General features: G+C 40.7%; 1 protein-coding gene across 4 annotated transcripts in view; it reads right to left on the bottom strand.

Moving 5' to 3' along the window:
* Positions 1 to 15,354, bottom strand: part of SLC44A3 (solute carrier family 44 member 3) — a 59,187-nt gene extending 43,833 nt beyond the window's left edge. For all 4 annotated transcript variants that reach the window (XM_025201884.1, XM_025201887.1, XM_025201885.1 and 1 more), the window contains exons 1-7: positions 15,215 to 15,354; positions 14,146 to 14,282; positions 12,698 to 12,791; positions 9,864 to 10,033; positions 8,564 to 8,653; positions 7,764 to 7,888; positions 5,053 to 5,239 (exon numbers count right to left, since the gene is read on the bottom strand). In XM_025201884.1, coding sequence (XP_025057669.1) covers positions 5,053 to 5,239; positions 7,764 to 7,888; positions 8,564 to 8,653; positions 9,864 to 10,033; positions 12,698 to 12,791; positions 14,146 to 14,282; positions 15,215 to 15,228 — 817 coding nt within the window. In that variant the 5' untranslated portion in view covers positions 15,229 to 15,354. The remainder of the gene's footprint in view (positions 1 to 5,052; positions 5,240 to 7,763; positions 7,889 to 8,563; positions 8,654 to 9,863; positions 10,034 to 12,697; positions 12,792 to 14,145; positions 14,283 to 15,214) is intronic.
* Between the last annotated feature and the right edge of the window lie 3,555 nt (positions 15,355 to 18,909).

Below are 18,909 nucleotides of genomic sequence, written 5' to 3'. Positions count from 1 at the left end.
AGCTGTTACTACTGCTTTCTGATTTAAAATTTAGAGAAAGGTAGCTGTGTTAGTCTGAAGTCAGGCTAAAGGCAGGGCAGGATGGCACCTTAAAGACTAACTCATTCAGAGAAGCATAAGCTTTTGTGGCAACAGCCTACTTTTCTTTCATCAGAATCATTAACAGCCATTGTCTGACTTTTATGTACTATAATGTAATGATGTGAAGAGAAGAATAACAAAGCCTAATTAAAAAGTGATTTGTGATTTAGAAAAATGAAACAACAATTATTTTGTACCTACATTAATGTGTGTGTAGTCACTTATAAAATGAATACTTATTCTGGTTTTACAGTGAGAATGTGTAAGTGGCTAAAGGCTTGAGACTTACAACTATTGGCAACTATGCTAACAGCCCTGTACTAGATCTTAATAAAAACGGTGTTAAATTCTACATCCTCAGACTACACTGACTTGATGTCCACTGACTGATGTTCTTGCCTGTGCTAAAACTGACACATCTGATTCCTTCATGACTAAGATTATCATAAAACATGACATTACTACTATGCAGTGAGATTATATGGCCTTCTGTAAGACACCTTACTTTCAAAAGTGTCTATAAAGACACACTGGCCTTCTCATCTATGTTAAGAGTGACAAAAATATAAGACTTCTTTAACCATGAGTTTTCTGCTGTGTAAGGGACTTTACAATATACACCCACTGCTTGACATTTACTCCACAAGACAGAAAAAAAATGCTTAGAGGAATGGCTAGCAGAAGACAAAGTGTTTTCAGAGAGGAAAAATTGTGCAAAAGCAAAAGCATCTCTTTGGGATTTGTTTCCATATTCACATAACAGAACTTTACTCTTTCAGCCATAATTAACCTTCTTCGGCTCCTCTGTAAAGTCTCTAGCAAAACACCAGAATCACCTTCTCTTCTGCTTCCCCCGACCCCTGAGGCCAATGACTGTAACTCCATAGTTCTAGGAGGAAAATGGACATATTCTAAGCCAACCTGTTTTGGCGAGTGGTCAGGAAACTGCTCTTCCACTCAAAATCAATAGTTTAGAGCAGTGGTTTCCAAGCTTTATTCATCTGAGGACCTCTAAAAATTTTTAATGGTGGCACAGACCCCTTTAAATTGTAAGTGTCAGTATTCACATACTTTTCATTGATCATAATCATCTTTCATGGACCCCTTAGATAGAGTCTGCAGACACCCAGGCACCCATGGACCACAGGTTAAAAGCCACTGGTTTAGAGAGATAGAAAAGGGATGTTCTCATCCCAACTTTTGATGGGGAGTCCACCCAGCAGGTTTATGAAAGGTCTTTTTTTCACCCCCTCCCTAGGTGGTGAGGAATTTCAGAAACACCTGCTTCTCCAAAGTTGCTTGATTTAGAAGCCAAATTTTCAGCCCACTTTACCTTTTCATTAATCCCTCCTGCTTACCAAATATTGGCCTTCCTGGAACAGACTTGCTTTGCTTTATGGACATCATAGATACTTTTTCAGCCTACTTCTCTTATCCTATTACTTCATTTTTTCTTCAGGTCATGACTACAGGTGTCCTATTAATAGGGACCACTGTAATTCAGGCTCTGATTGGGAGAAAAGCAGGCTCCCTTGCAGGCTTGCCAGAGCCAATTTCATGCATTTTTCAGGGCCAGCTCTCCCACGCCTTTGGCTGAGGGAACCTACCATGGGGATTACTACTGAACCGTGGCACACAGGCTGTTGCTTATGGCCGCAGCCCCTAATGCAAGGGGTGCTTACCTGCTCTGTTCTGGACAGGGCTTTTAAACTCCCTGCCAAAGTGGGGAATTGAACAACCTGACTGGCTGAGCCCCAGCAGGGGCTCAGCCTGTACTAGGCTGTCCTTGGAAACAACTGGGGCTTCCACAATGTTTCTGAGGCTCTTCTGCCTTTCTTCTCCATGCTTCAGGTAAATTTTTTTAAAACTTTTTTCCTTGCCTTCCCTCTCCCCAGAAGTTTCAGGCCATTTCTGACCAGATTGCAGTTTTTGGGAGCTTTAAAGGGAAAAATTAAATTTCAGGCTTTCCTCTGAAATCCCTTGAAGCCCAAATTACAGTGGTCCCTAATTATTAGTTCCAAACACAGCATTCTGCTAGTGAGGAATTAGTGGCACATCTTTCAGAATTGGGACCAGTCTGTACTGAATTGTGATATCTTCCAAGAAGCTATTGGGATTTCTGTTAGTCAGTCTGCAAGTTCCCTTCATCCAACAGCAGCTTGGAAATAGACTATGAAGAAAAGACAGAGAGGTAATTACTCTTTTCAAGGGTAAGAAGAATTGCTCCTTATGTAAGTATTGCTGAACAACTTTACTGGATTTGCATTTGGATCTATCCTTCAGGTACTGCAAAGATTACAGTAACTGTAGTAAAATTAGGTAACATGAATCTGTGTGTTAGTTTTGAAACATTAGTGGCCATAAATGCTACAAGAAATGCCAAAGAATTCTTAAATATTTATGCAGAGTTGAATGTCAGGAAATGCTCAATATGCAAAAGAATTTTCACAGGGACACTCTAGTAACAATAAAGATGATTGGATGAAATTTTATTTTATTAAATCTAAATGTGGAAAATGTCAATGGCCAATGCTTAAAAAAAAAGTGATTAGTGTCTTAGCAATGCCAAAACAAATGAGGGGCTCTAAAAAGCTCTAAAGTTCATACAACAAGGAGTTTGAGAGTTATGAGATATTCATAAGTCACAGCCAAGTATGTTGGTGTTCTGTTCTTCCATTATGCAAACAGCAACTGCACCCTCATAGCCCAAATGAGTCATGACATCTTTTTTCCCTTAATACATGCAACCAAAAACAAGGTCTCTGTGAGAAAGCATAATGTGTTTCTACTCTCTCATCCTCCATCAATTCCACCCCACGAAACAATAACTAGCAGATCCTAGGAATTTAAAATACACTTTTTTTTAAAATGACAATCAATCATAACATCTACCAGCAACCTATATGGCTATTTTTATGAGATTTCTCCTTGGGAGGTTAGATATTTTCATTTATGCTGGTCTCCTTTCTTGACATTTCAGAGGAGGCCAACCTGTCCTCCAATATGGTAGCCTCCTACTGGGGAGCCTTCCCGGTTTTAGGTGGTTCTGGAGGTGAGAATCTCATAATGCATTGCTTCAAGTAATGCTTCCACGTTCATCCCTTTATGACTTTTTATCATAACACATTCTTATCTACATAGTATGTTCTTTAACTTCATTGTAAAGCCTGGAACAGGACACAATTGCCCAGTAAGATCGAACTGTTTGTGCTATATCAGCCAAAATAACTAGAGTCTCATAATGTAGCACCACAGTGTCATCCCTCCAAAATATCAACATCTCTGCAGGTGGTTTATTGCATCTGTGCCTCTGGCAGACTTAATCTCCATCTCTTGGTTTAACTGTTTGTTTTCCCCTTTGTAGTTCATCTTTGTATGTCATGTAAACATTTCCCCCTGTATCCTCAGGTTGTATATCCACTATTTATTTTTTGCCTTCATTACTATCTAAGCCAGAGCCAATACATTTGCAGTGATACTTTTCTTCTTCTTTTCCTTTTAAAATAAAAGAAATGCTCTAGACACTTGCCTAGTCTTGTTCAGCCAAAATATATTCATTCTTTATTTGCCTGGAAATGGCAGCTATATACATTGAATAAATTGGCTACATGGTCAACTGTGAATATTTTTGTGTTGCTCTTATTAAATGCTATGCTATGCTCCTGGAACTTGCTGGCTCTATAGCATAGGAATGCAAAGCCTTTTATCCTCAGAATAAGTACATTACAAACAATAACAGTTCAGGATTCCCCACTGCCACATCAATGGCATCTCAGACCTTATGGGGTAGTGAAGGGAGAAGGGAACTCCTTGTTGCTGGCTCCTTTACCAAGCATGTATAGCAAGAGCAATATATACTTCTAATGCACACTTCTCCGCTGTTTTCTACTGAGACCACCATCTTGTTTTACTTATACCCCCATATGATGAGGATGTCTTTTTAGTCTCTACCAGTCTGGGACATATTTGGCTGAGATTTAGAAATGAAAATTGTATTGATGTGGTTTCCTTGTAGTTGGAGGAGAGGTATTTTTTTTTATTTCATCTTAATTCCCATACCACACCCTTTGCTTTTAAGTCTTCATCTATGAATACTTCATGAGCAATGTCTTCTGGTAAGTGCAACAACTGCCTAAGCTTAAGATCTATGAGCTCCATGTCTCACTCTCATTTCCCTCTTGGTTTATATATTCAGTTTTACTCTCCCCCTCTTAATTCATTCCCACATCCATCATTTTTACCTCTTTACATTAATTGCATATGAGAGAGTGAGCACGTGCACAACTAGAGAGCAGGACAGGGAGAGGGGCTCAAAGGTTCCCTGAAAGTAAATATTTTCTGCTGTAGAAAATGCCCCTGTACAGCAGAGGCATGTCATGCACCTGCATGACACTGATGAGTACAGCTTAGGAGAAACCTAGGTACTGAGTCCCCTGCCAGATACCATTTCAGAAATTCTCACAGCAATGTTCTCCAAAGCAATTTAACTCCTTCTACACTGTGCATGCGTTTGTGTGGAGGGAAGGGGGGGCCGGGGCACAATGGGGCCTACTTTCCTGGTGTTCCCATAATGGAAATCACCTGTTTCATAACAAGTGCTCTAAACCTAAACTCTCTTCCTTTCTCTTATACTCTTCATTTACAGACAGTAAGCATGCATTTTGTTTCAATAATCTAAAACATTATTCCGATTTCAACCAAACCCAGAAAGAAAAAAGTGAAGTCTCTGTGAAAAAGTATTAACATTTCTCTCCTTTGTAACATTTTTTACTCTATCTGCCCTGCAAAACAACAGTTAATTTTGCAGTAGGAGACATCTAGGACACAGATTCAGTAAAGGGAAAACATTACTGCAGTGCTGCTATAATACAAGATATAGCACATTTTAAATACTAACACCAATAGATCCTGAAAAGTTTAAAAAACCCTGCCTAGTATACATCCAGGACTACTGAAAACACAGCTGCTTACCTGCAGTTCCTAAGCTAAGTAGCACAGCAACCCAGAATACCCAGAAGAAAATGAGAATCAGAAAGGTCCAAAATGGCTGGAACAGCAGAAAAGGGATCTTGGTAATTATTTTACTTGCAACCTGGAAGAGCTGTATAGTCAGCTGAATCCTCTTTCTTAGTACAAATATGAGGACAAGTAGAACAACCTGTAGAAAGCAAGGAAAAACAGTTCTCTATTTATTTTTTCTTTAAATTATTACAAGTTCTTCAATTTTGGGAGAGGGGTATGGGGTGTTACAGATTCCGAGAAGGCACTGCATGAGAACGTTTTTCCAAAAAGAAGTGTGCATTAAAATGTTTTTTTAAAGACACCAGGAAATCTGAATGGATTTTTAAGCCCTGAATTGGCTTTAAATCTCACTTCTGATTCGGCTAGCTGAGAATTTTGCTGTTGTTTTCAGTGGAAGCAGAATCAGGCCTTATGCTGGGAAGCACTGAAGCATTGGAAATTGATTTGTCAGTTATATGCATGCAGATACACGCACAGAAAATTGCTCCTTGTTTGAAGAAATAACTTACTTTCAATAAACTTCCTATGCCCTTGATCTTTAACAAGGAACTGTAAACAACATCTAAACAGGCACAGAGCACATCAGAAACTATAAAACAATAAACACAGACAGTGGCAGCTGCTTCACTACTTTTCTAGCTTGCACAATAAAGAAACCAGATGCTCTATTAAGAAAAGCAACCTGGAGCAGTGGATGCTTCCAGAGCATTACAAATGACAATGGATTGTACTGGATTAAATTTGCATCCAAACAAAACTTTTCCTATTATTTTATTTCCAAAGGAAAGGTTCAGAGCCCAGTGTTTGTATTGTAAAGAGAACATACAAACGTGTATTGTATGAATTGCATTTTGTTTTACAGACCCAATATTAATAGAATTGTGACTAAATTCCCATGCAACAAGCTATTGGTGAACACACAGTGGACAATGACATAGTGGGTATAAGAGGCCACTGGGCAAGACAGTGGAGATTTGGTGTGAAGTACAAACTGACACCCAGGTCTTCATCTCCTGTTCTGACCTTGGCCCTACAGTCTCAATCCTTTCCCAGTGCCTAGCTGCAGCTGGGGACTCAATGTGGGCGAGTCACTTGAAGCTGAATCCAGACAAGACATGGTTGTGGGCAGACTGCTCGACTTGGGGGGGGGGGGGGGAATTAAGACACCTGTCATTGATGGGGCAGCCTCCCCTCATCACTCAGGTTTGTAGCCTTGAGTACTCTTGGATTGTGTGCTGCACTTGGTTTTCCAGTTGGCAGCAGTGGGTAGAAGCGCCCTTCACCAGCTCCAGCTGGTCGGAAGGATGTGACCTTTTCTTTCAGATTCAGATCTGGTCACCACCATCGATGCCTGTGTAACCTTGATGCTAGGCTACTGTAATGTGCTCCATGCAAGACTGCCCTTGAAAATCATCCGGAAGCTGCAGCTGGTACAGAAAGTGGCGGCCTACCTTCTGATGTGCTTGGGTTGCCAGAAGTATATAATTCCAGTGCTCCAAAGTCTGCATTGGTTCCCAACTGCTTTATGCCCCACAGTGAATCCCAAGTTCAGCCAAAATCAATCTCCTAGCGAGTACTATCAGTGTACTGGGTCCACTTGGCAAAAACCTGTGGGAGGTCATTCTCAGCTGTTGTTCCTCGGCTCTGAGGCCTGCCAGAGTCCAAGTCTGGACATCTTTCACAGGTATTGCAAGACCTTCCTATTTAGGCAGGTGGTTAGCACACAAAGCTACAATGAGACATTGGTTGGGGGGAAGGGAGGCCCTCTGTTTTATATCAATATTCTAGTTCCTTTTAAGTTTTGTTCTTGTTGCTTTCCTGTTTTAGAAGTTATTCTGTTCTCTTATGTTAAGCAGCTCTGAGCCCTTGCTGGGAAAGGTAGCATATAAAATCAAATAAATAAATAAATAAATAAATGGTGAAAAGTTTCCTTCAACAATGTAGTCATAGTAGTTTGGCCCTGTGTTGGAAACAGGAGTTTGGTGTCAGTCAGTCACAACTTGAGGCCAGGACACCCTGTGGCTGCAGCAAGTATCCTTCCTTTCCCCTATGGTTCCTTTGCATTTCTTGCAGGGGTTTTTTTAGTCCACTAATTCACATTTGTATTGATCTAGGTCCTGTTCATTCTCCTGCACCAGTGCTGTAGTATGCTCATCAAATGGCCCTAGCATGAGTTTAGATGTTGTGGAGGACCTTGCACTGACCTTCCATAATGCAGATGAATTTTACCATAAAAATAAGGAAAGGCTTAATAAGTGTAAGCTGATTGATTTGGCTGCAGAAGAATGCAGAATGCACCAGACTGTAACCCAAGAAAAGATAAAACTCTCACCTCAAGGTAGTATTACTCCTACAGTCTCAAGGAAACTCCTCCAGGATCCAATTTCAAGTTTGAATAAAACATGTGCCCTTACACGGTTGTAACTATAACGTGTGCTTATGCTGTCCGATTACCTGCCCATAAACTCTGCTGAGAAGAGCAGAGATGAAAGGCAGAGCTTACTGGGCCATGTGTAGGGCTTCACTACAGCAATCATGCTACATCTGGTTTTGGAAATGGAGCAAACATGGCACTTCGCAATACAGCTGACACACACATAACCTCATTCCAACATCTGAGATTCCATGCTCTCTAATGGTTATTCTGTAAAGTTTCTTACCGTAATCACTGTAGATAAAACAGCAAATCCAAGTAAAAACTTCACATTTTCCTTTTCAGTTTCCAGTTCTATGCTGGAGCTGTTAGTATAATCATAGTACAACCACCAGAGAACACCTGAAACAACTAGAACAAGTACAGGTGCATAAAGATGCAGGTAATACTTCACAAGAAGCTAAATGTTAACATTAAAGGCAAGTCAGACAGTGCCTACACAGCACATCTTATGGTTCTGTTGCCCTTCCCCTCTTGAATTCAGGTTAAAATGAAGAACGTAGTAGAATGGCATAGAATGGAGAACTTTAGGTTTACAATGTAAAAAATGACATGCTAGTTTGCTATTCTGAATTCAACAATTATGAAGTTTGACTTGTTGCTTTTTGAAAGTGCAACTTTTTGAAGTTACGAAACTTGTTGAAAGAGATAAACCTAACTTTGACTCATTCTTTATACTTTTTCCTGATAAAGTACAAAATGTTACACTTAATTTTCTGGAAACATTAGCATTGCCCATATCCAAATGTCTAGAAACGATTTCTTTAAAAAAAAAAAAAAAAAAAAATCGCACAATGACCCAACATTGTTATTCTATAGCTGGATCTACATTACCAGATCTTTGCACCCATATGGAGGCCAAGGTTCCATCGTGGGTCAGACTGCAGGATCTTGGCTTATTTTAACTTACTAAAGATGCCTGAGAAAGCAGAGGTTTTATGGGTTTTTCTCTTCTCTTTCCTTCTCCCTCTGTCTATATAGTTTCACTGGACTGCAGGAAAAAAAAATTAAGTCAACTATACTTACATAACAATCCAAACACAACCAGCGTAATGAAAATATGGACCAAAAGTGTAGTGATGAATTTGAAGGTTAAAACCATTATCAGAGAGAAAGCTGAAAATAAAAAATAAGACATTCATGCTAACTTAGCAGCAAACTGATTTTTTTAAATTTCAAATGATCTATACTTATTCATATTAGCTTACTATTTAAATTTTGTAAACTTTGGAATCCTGAGATTATAAAAAAAATTCTACTGCATTAATCAAACAACAATAAACTAATTAAATTTGGTTATGAGTTAATTTATCTCTATGATTTAATTTGCCATTATTCACATTCCTCATTAGCCTCCTATCTCTCTTTCTGCCCCCAATTATTAGCTTCTGATAATTGGTCACCACTGGATAATCCACTATGCATTCCATTTTGAGTGGTGAATTAACTAGGACTTACTATAGTTTCCAGGATTTGAATGCTATGGAATTGCATCATTCTCTCCCCACTTCCATCCCTTTAACAACATGCCTCAAGCTAGGATACATTTTGCTTTTATGACAATTTTATCAATAGTTTCTAATAGAACCAGATAAAAATAAGTAAATGATGCAGAATGAGACACATGTCCGCACAGTTCTCGAGAAATATATTTAACCGGTACGCTAAGGGCGCATCCCCACAAGCGTGCATGTGTGGTTTGCAGTGCCACAAACCCTTTTGCGGCACTGCAAACAACATGTGGTGCACATGTTCACTGCACTACTAATTAGCAGTCTGGTGTTTTTGACACCAGGAGATCCTGGTGTAAAAAAAAAAAAACAAACACAAAAAGAAACTGCAGCAACAAGTGGCATGGTACACACAGCAGCAGCGTGTGCTGCCAGAAAGGAAGCCAGGCCAGCCAGAGCCATGCTCTGCCTACCAGCCAGCCACCAAGTAGCCGGATTGCCCCTGCTGCTGCACCCGGAGGCTCAGGACCCTAAGTAAAGCTGCTGGGGCCTCTCCTATCCCAGCCGGGGCAATCTGCCACAGTGCGCGTACAGGGTTGCACCTCAGGACAAATAGCAGTGGCACAAATATATGTGCCACTGCTATTTGTCCCCTGAGAACTCCACATTTCCACTCATAGGAACGTACCCTAAATGCTTTACAAAGGCAAACAGCAATTCTCTTCCTTTAACAAAGAAAACTTGTCTGTGCAGCAAATATAAAATCTTTTTTTAATTTTTTTAATGAAGTTGCTACTCCACAATGCTTTGAAATATGATATTTTAATATTTTTTAATTTAACATATTGAAATAAACCTATTTTTCATATTGTTACCTAGTGCAAGGACACACAGTCCTATTATAATATCTCTTCCTGCCATTATTCCACTAAGAATGTGATGAAAAATGTCCACTCCGTTGATTACATTTATCAAGACAGATGCAAACTGTGAATAGCATTCAGGGTTTTGTGGAACACATCGATTAAACAATGGGAAGGATTTGCTGAAAGATGAAAGAGAGAAACAAAGTAAGGGATTCTCCACTGAGAGGTCAATTCCACAGCCCAACACAAGGATAATTCCCCATCAACCCCCTGTTAAAATGTAACATTATATTTTTAATATAAATTAAATAAACATTGTTATAATTCCTTTCTATGACCTAAATGCAGAAAAAAAGAATGTAAGCAGCTTTTGTTTGTGGCAAGTTTGCACTATTAGTCTGAATTTTAGGTTTATTGCCCCAAAGCATGTTCCAAGATTTAAACCAAAACACACAGAAACCATTTCACCCACTTAGTGACCTACAGCCACCTTTGGAGTAAAATTAAGCAGCAGGTCCCCAGACAACAGCAAAGTGCACACAGTTTAGAACAGAAAGGGTGCATCTATGCAAGATGCTTACTGCAAGGTTGCTTAATTAGCTCTCCAGTAAATGTCTCAGCATCTACATGTGCAGTGCTATTAGGACAGAGTAAACTAACTCCTCCTTAGGTTAGTACTTGTAAAGACAAGTTCTATCCTACAGCAGAGTTTTTTTACTCCGCAGCAACTCACATGTAGGCGCTGACGTGGCTGGTTGGGGCACGAGGGTGCTTCAGCACTGGGGCTGCCTGCCAGCTAGCCCCAAACTGGAGCACCCTCATGCCCCAGCCAGCCCCTCCGCAACACACTGACCCAAGTTGGAGCAGCCCTGGACTGGCAGGCTGACTGCTGTGCCCTCTGCCAGTCAGGGCTGCTCTGACCCAGCTCAGTGTGCTGCGGTCCTGGGAGCATACACAAACATGGAGCCCAGTAGCAATAAACTCTGGCATGACATGAGCTGTAGTTTATTGCTGCACATTAATTACACATGTAGACATGCCCAAAATTATTCTCTTTGTATCTGATCAAAACTGCAGGAGAGACTTATATAGGTATAGCATATGCAGCCAAGCTGGAATTTGACTAGATCATTGTGACCATCACTCTTACTCTCAGGAAAGGAACCATGAAAGCCTGAATGACCACAAATGGTCAGGATGTTGGATTTTATTTTTCATTGGAAAATGTGGTTCTAATAACATAGTGACATTGACACTGTGTTAGGACACTTCTTTTCAGGTAGTACCGAGTCAAAACACCACTTACTGAATTACCTGGGACACTCTCTGTAGCACCTAAAATTTAATTCGTGGTCTTTTATTCAAATACCATCCTGTCTTGTTTTGCTTTATTTACAAGGACAGGTAGAATCAAAACAATAGTTGGTTTGGCTGTAGACTATACAAGTATTATTATTAGTAGACATTTCTAATTCACACGAATTTATGTTTAGTATACTGAAACATTTTTAATAATCTGTTGTGATCAGATTTACAAGGTGCTCAATAGAATTACCCAATCAAATACTTGCGTATAAAAACATATTATTTGGTAACATTAGCCAAGTGTCTTAACTGACTGCTTTTGGCACTGCCACACGCAGTCAACAGGAAGGTTTTCAGATTGCAAACAAACTCTAATTTCTATTTTAAAAAGTCAGACTAATCAATCAGTACAGCATGTCTCTAATATGTAAACAACTGAATTAGGAAAACTGCTTTGACTACTTTTGCTTTTACTGTGAAATCTCTTGTATGTAATAAAACTTACTTTTGGAACATTCATTAATACAGAAAGAAAATAAGAATGATCAACAATGCAAATGTAATATCTGCTATTTGCAATCCATGTTACATAACAGTCATGCACTGTCCATAGGCCATTTTTTTTTTTTTCCACACAACTTCCAAGTACTCGCTTTTGTGCAATGAAGCAGCTACATAGCTTTGTAAACATCAAATGTCCAATTCTGCCTTCAAGGGGCAATGAGATTAAAAGCAAGCATGTACTTAAGCTTCCTACTGAGCTGGTTCCTCAGCCCAAGGAACAGGAGAACAGCGTGTTTTTGCACATGCATGAGCGCACACACAAATTCATAAGCATAAATTAATTCCCCTTGTACTCGGCCTTGGTGAGGCCACAGCTGGAGTACTGCATCCAGTTTTGGGTTCCACAATTCAAAAAGGATGTGGAGAAGCTTGAGAGAGTCCAGAGAAGAGCCACACGCATGATCAGAGGTCAGGGAAGCAGACCCTACGATGACAGGCTGAGAGCCCTGGGGCTCTTTAGCCTGGAAAAGCGCAGGCTCAGGGGTGATCTGACAGCCACCTATAAGTTTATCAGGGGTGACCACCAGTATCTGGGGGAGCGTTTGTTCACCAGAGCGCCCCAAGGGATGACGACTAGGTCGAACGGTCATAAACTACTACAAGACTGTTTCAGACTGGACACAAGGAAGAATTTCTTTACTGTCCGAGCCCCCAAGGTCTGGAACAGCCTGCCACCGGAGGTGGTTCAAGCGCCTACATTGAACACCTTCAAGAGCAAACTGGATGCTTATCTTGCTGGGACCCTATGACCCCAGCTGACTTCCTGCCCTATGGGCAGGGGGCTGGACTCGATGATCTTCAGAGGTCCCTTCCAGCCCTAATGTCTATGAAATCTATGAATAAATCCAAGAATATTAAATAAAGTAAAATAATACTGGTACGTATTAGGTCAAATACAAAATGTGAAGGACTTTCAGTCTTTGAAACAATTGCCTTTCTATAGAGGGGGCTATAAAATAAACAGTATTTCTTACCTTGGTGGAACTGGTAGTGTGGGGCACAGCTCAGCTGCTTTTGGATTTAGTGTATAACTGGAAACATTCAAGTTATAAACACAAAGGCAAGAATCTAAGAGAACAAAATTCCCAAGGCTGATTACTCATTATTGGTCAAAATCTGTTTCTCACAAAAACAATATTTAAAATATATAAATAATATTAGTGCTTAAGATGCTGCTGAAATTAATCACTAGTTTAACATTCTTGTGCAATGCAGTATGCTTTAGTCAGCACATTTAAATGTGTTTAAATTTGTATGTTTTAACAAATATATCAAATACAATGCTAGCCATACTAAGATACAGTTTTAGACCTTAAAACATTCTCCCAGGACAGTTTAAATATTTGGTTGGAGTTTTAGGTACATAATCTGGTCATGCTGAGGTGTTTAAACAGGAACAAAGGCATAAGCAGCTCATTATGTAACATAGCAAAATGTCATAATGAAAAAATATGCCAAAATAAGGTTAACCTCCCCAAACTCTAAGCAGCCATTTTTGTTAACCAAAACAGAAAAACTGAAAAGAACAAACCTCAGAAACCAGCAACTGCCTGCCAAATGCCTACCACTCTATTCAGCATGAAGGATTGGCCAGTCTGCTGGATTTGTTTTATAATAAAAGAACTAATTCAGAATCAGAGCTTCCCTGCCTCATGCCCACAGAACTCCACTTCTGGGCTCCATCCCACCCCTCCAAATGCTGTGGACTAGCATATAAATGGTTTCTCATTTGTACCTACTACTGTTCTCTAATCAGCATTTCAAAGTTCTCACATCTTTGCCTTCTTTACACTGGATGACAGGCTGGTATTTCTATGTCTCAGTGTTATGTTTACACTGCAGACTGCAGGGCAAAGTACAGATCCCCAAGCTAGCTGTATATGAGCCAGTGAAGGTATTAGGAACAATCCAACTTATGTAGCATGAAATTCAGTGTGGGCTTCATGAGCTTAGCTGCTTTCTGCAGTTAGGCAGCTTTCAGTACCCAAACTAGCTCAGGTATTTCTACACTATGCTCCCAATTGCAGTGCACACCTATATCAGTTGCAAAAATACATAACAGAGGTATTAGATTCAGTTTCCTACATTTATATTCTGAAAAGGAGTACAACTGTTGCCACTGCTTCTTTACAATTGCTACTTGTCATAACATCCTAATTTAGAATATCAAAATAAAATCAAACACTTTATCACAAACTTCGGCCTCTGAAAACTAGGCCCATTATGTCTGATGTGGGACAAGAGAGACAAGTGATCACATTTCTGCTAAATGCATCTTTTAAACAGGACATGAACTAGAAAATATGTTTTCAGTTTATTGATTGAACAAAGAAATTAATAGTAAGGAAGCAAACACTGAGCATAACATTTCAAACTGGTGTATATTTCCAAGACGAAAACTTCTTAATTCTTTACTACATACCATTGTTCTTTGCAAAAAGTTGGATGTCTTCCAAAGAGTTAAGTTGCTCTTGTGGACAGCTAGACACACACAAGGCAACTGAATTGATTTTAAGATCTTTGATTTCCAGATTGCAGGAATTCAAAAAGAACACGAATCTATGAAGGATAGAAAGTAGTCTCTTTGAAAAGCACTTTCTATGTTTCACATATTATACTTGTGAACTTCCTTGCTATTTCTAAAAACAGTACAATACATAGCAATTGGCAATATGTTTTGAAACGAAAAGTGAAGGAGTTATGCTAAAACAACCAACTTTCCATACTACAGGCTGTTTTAATCTCAACTCAGATTGCAGAGCCCAAAACTTGCAGTTATTTCAATGGGAAACCCTTATGCTTCGGTAGAACACTGCATGCGAATCCAATGGCCAATCAGCAACATAACTATTTACAATAGCTTCTAAGACTCATATTCTCTCTCTCGCACTTTTTAGTTCCACCTCTTACTCATATCTTTTAGTATAAAAGCACCCAAATAAAATGTGTGCCTGAGGCTTCCTGTACACATTACAATCTTCCATGATTAATACATTAATTGTGGCATAAATGGCAAGGGCACTAAACATACACTAAATGCAAGGCACCATAAAGTGGCAAGCCATTCATACAAATCTTCTACATATGACATGGAACATTTTTATGGCTGGTTTGTATGGTATCTTAAATTGAACATACAGCAGGGCCAGAGCCAACAATCTGTTTGTTCCAGCCCCAGATCTACAGGCATTCAGCTTTCATCTTGCTGGTGCAGAGAGAGCCCGGGAACATGATCGTGAGCTCCCCTTGCACTAGCAAGTAGAAAGAATGTGACCGGGATTTGATCTCCAATCCCAAAATTGCACCTCTTGCCATGCATGTATGGCAGGAGGTATGATCGTTAGGACTGGGGTTCAGATCTCATGGCATCTTCAAATGAACATGTGCCAGAGGCCCAACAGACCTGAGTTTAATTCCTATAGATCACGTATCACATCTACAATGACCAAATCTCAAGCATTTACTTCATTTAAATTCTTTGATGTACTTACTTTTTACTTGTCATATCCTGTCCAGAAAGGGGTGCCCCTTCAATAGGGATGTTCTTCCTGCCACATATATTCCCATAGCTATCATATCCAAATACAAGTCTTTCTGCAGCTCCAGCCGTCACAGCATAGCCAGTTATAAACGTCTATTAAAACAAATATCCTTCTTTCTTTTGAAATCATATACCATGCTTTTCCCACCATTAAGTGAATATCTGCTGTTTAACCGCGTATTTCTGCCCTGTTCTTAAAACAAGTATAACATGTAAAGGTATCCTGTCATGAATATCCCATGCTAAAAATCACTCCTCTGCAGAAAGGCAGAACAAGCTCTATTGACCACATGAGCCATAATGTCAGCTGCTTGTAGAGCTGAGCTCTTCCATCAGTGATTGCTGTTAGAAAGCATGTAATTAATAAGCAAGAGAATTTCAAGAGAAGGGAGGTAGCATAGTTAAGAAACCTGAATGGCACCCTTATGAACTTGCCTTCTAACCCTGCCACAGGTGGTGCCTATCCTATACTAAGAGAGTGTTCACAGCTGCACACCAATTGCATGTCCTTCATTTTCTTGGTGCCCAATATGACACACCTGGGCCAGAAATGATGAGCACTCACTGCTCCAACACAAAATGTTATAGAAATAAGACACTCAAATATAAAAATCAGTTTCCATGTGTCTTAAATTGGGCACCCAACATTTATGAATACCTGACAATTCTGGCCTTGATTTCTTTGCGTCTCAGTTCCTGTAATATAAGATACAGGTGATAACGCCACCAAATCTCAGAGGTTTTTATGAAATAAATTCATGAATGCTTGTGGACTAGACTCATAAAGGGGACTTTTAAGTTTCATGAGTTTTGAGTTACAGCATCCTTTAGGTGCCCTGCCACTTCCTGGAATCCACAACATTCAAATTAGGCACCCATTTTCCATATGCACACAAGGCATGTTAAACACCTCTGAAAATGGCAAAAAAGTATCAGCAGGCTAAGAAGCCAGTTGCACTGACACTCCGAATCCTGGCATTTCCTATTTCTTGAATATTTGATTTTATAACATTAGCATGCTTTTGAAGTAGACGTTTTGATGATTCACAATAAGTGCAAAACTGAACCTCATCATGTGCATTTCTTCTGTCACAAGAGTATTCTCATTTGTGCTGCAACACTTGCAGTCTAGTTACTTAAATCACATGACCTTGTTGTTTTAATATGAAGGTCCTGATAGTGACACCCTAGTTAAAGTTACTGTTATGTGCGTATGAGGTCTTTTTACAATAGCAAAATATTTTTCTTACCTAGTGTATTTATGCAGGACACATGCTTTCAAGCAACAAATGACTTTTAGAAGCAAAGGGAGCAGCAGCTGCCTTTTGTAATTCTACTTCTAGCTGTACTTACAATGAAAAATTGTTTCAAGCCAGATACAGGTGGGACCCACAAGTCCAGCAAAACTTTACTTGCCAGCCTGGCCCACTTTACCTTCACATGAACTGGAAACTAAAGCACCCAGAATGCTGGATGTAAGCCACAAACAGTGTTAATGAATGGGTGGCTGCAAACATTAAGTAACTATCAGTGGGTGTATCAACATGTACGTGCCAATTACATATACTTCCAGATATGCACTGACTTTGTTTCAGATTATTTCACTGTGTGAACAAACAGCACTGGTAGTCACCATAAATTAATTTTTTTTTAAAGACAAAAAAGAAAATAATACAAATGTGAAAAATGTGAGTAATAAATCATCTCACTAAGACTGAACAATAACAACAGTGAAAGGAAAGAAAGAGATCACTGGATATCATCACTGTTTGACGTGTTTGAATTGTTTAACATTCTCTGTATCTGTCAGTGCATTAAACAATGTGCGATAAAAAGGTAATTCTACTTACCAAGTCAGTTTGATTTATCAGGAGTGCAGGAGACTTATGTTGGGTCTTTTGCATTAATTGCAATTTAAGACCATATTACAAAATATCATTCAAAATTGATTAATTACATGTCACGTATCATGAGACTTAGTAACTGTAGCCCCATTGTACTAAATTATAAACATATTTGATAAAAACAAAGTCCCAACTCCAAAGGGCTTAGAGAGAGACAGCAGAGAAAGAGAGAAAGACAAAGGGAGCCCAACTAATGATGAGACATTTAAGAGTATTAAGTAGTGATCTCACTGAACAAAGGTTAAGACTTCTCAGCTACAAAAAAGGTAAACCAATTAGATTCTGATCTTGCAACTGAATCCATACAATGAGACCTTTTCCTTGGTGTGGCTCTACGTTACATTCATGGCAGCTCCATACAGGCATAAAAGTCACCCCATCCCAATGTAAGACAGGCAGGGGTGGATCCAGAGGTGGTGCAGTGGTATGGACACACTCCCCTTTCACTGAGTGAAACAGCAACTGGGGACTTTTTTTTAAGTCTCCAAAGCAAGCAAGTATTCCACCCCTGCCCCCTTCACCACCATGTTTAGTGGTATTCCCATCTTCTTCCTACCCCTCCCCTGCCCATCACTGCCACTGTTCCTGGGGTGAGGGAAGGCTCCAGAGCCACTTCTGTCTGCTTTAGCGGGGCTCTGCAGGGAGCTGGACTCAGTTGGGTACAGCAGCAGTGACAGGCAAGTTTCCCCAGGTGGTCTCTGCCAGCCCGGGAGTAGGCATGGTCCAGCAACTGCTACCACAACCACCATCACTGCTGCCATCTCTGCCCAACCCTGGCTCCATGTGCAGCCCAGCTGGAGTGGTGTAGGAGTGGTGATGGAGCCACCCCCGCCCTACACCACCTCCAAATCAGCTGGGGACAGTGGAGAGAGGAGCAGCAGCAGTGGGTGAGGAAGAGGAGGAACAGGGAGGAGGGGACAGGAGGAAAGAGGATGTGCCCCTGGGCGTGGAGGAGAAGATTCTTACTGGATTGAGGAATTTAAAGTCCCTGCTGCTGTAGTCTGCACACCCTGGCGGGGCCACGGGAGGTTGGAAGCATTGCAGGGTAGCCATCCCTGCAGCACTGGTTGCTGCTCCTGCTCCCCCTCCCCCTTTACAAAATCCTGGATCCATCCACAAATATGAAATGAAGTTGCCCACATTTTGATTCAGATTCATTTCAAGGGGTAGGAAACAAGCATCCTAAACTGGATTTCTCTTTCAACAGCTAGCATACCTACCAAACCAGCCCAAAAGAGAAAAAAGAAAATCAACCAGAGCCTGTCTGTGCATTTTCTGTAAATCAGCGGTCTCCATTCTCTACACCCAGAAACCTGAAATTAAAAAAAAAAAAATAGAAGTCAATTTATACCGCACTGCCTCTGACCCATGGAAAGCCCTGAGAAAGCACAGGCAGTCCAAGGGAGGTCCTTGGTCCTGCCCAGGGCAGGGGGTCGGACTTGATGATCTGATCTGGCCCTGGGAGTCGTGCGGCGACCGTGGTTCACCCGCCCCGGGAAACACGGCTGCGAGCGAAGGGTGCTGGTGCTGGTGCTAGGAGCAGCGCGCCCTCGAGGGATTCATGGGATCACCGGCACCGGGGAACCGCCCGCGGACAGCGGCGGCTTGTCCGCAGCACAGCAAGCCCGGGCGCAGCCCGCGGGAAGGCAGCGCGTGCGGGGTGCGGGGTGCGGGCTCCGCGCCGCCCCGCTCCGGGTCGAGGAGGCTCAAGAAACTCCTTCCTCCGCCCCCTCCTGCCGCT

This window comes from Alligator sinensis, unplaced genomic scaffold (genome assembly GCF_000455745.1).
Source record: "Alligator sinensis unplaced genomic scaffold, ASM45574v1 scaffold199_1, whole genome shotgun sequence".
Taxonomy (NCBI): domain Eukaryota; kingdom Metazoa; phylum Chordata; order Crocodylia; family Alligatoridae; genus Alligator; species Alligator sinensis.
Note: the sequence above shows the minus strand (reverse complement) of the source record. Positions and strands in the feature narration are given on the sequence as shown.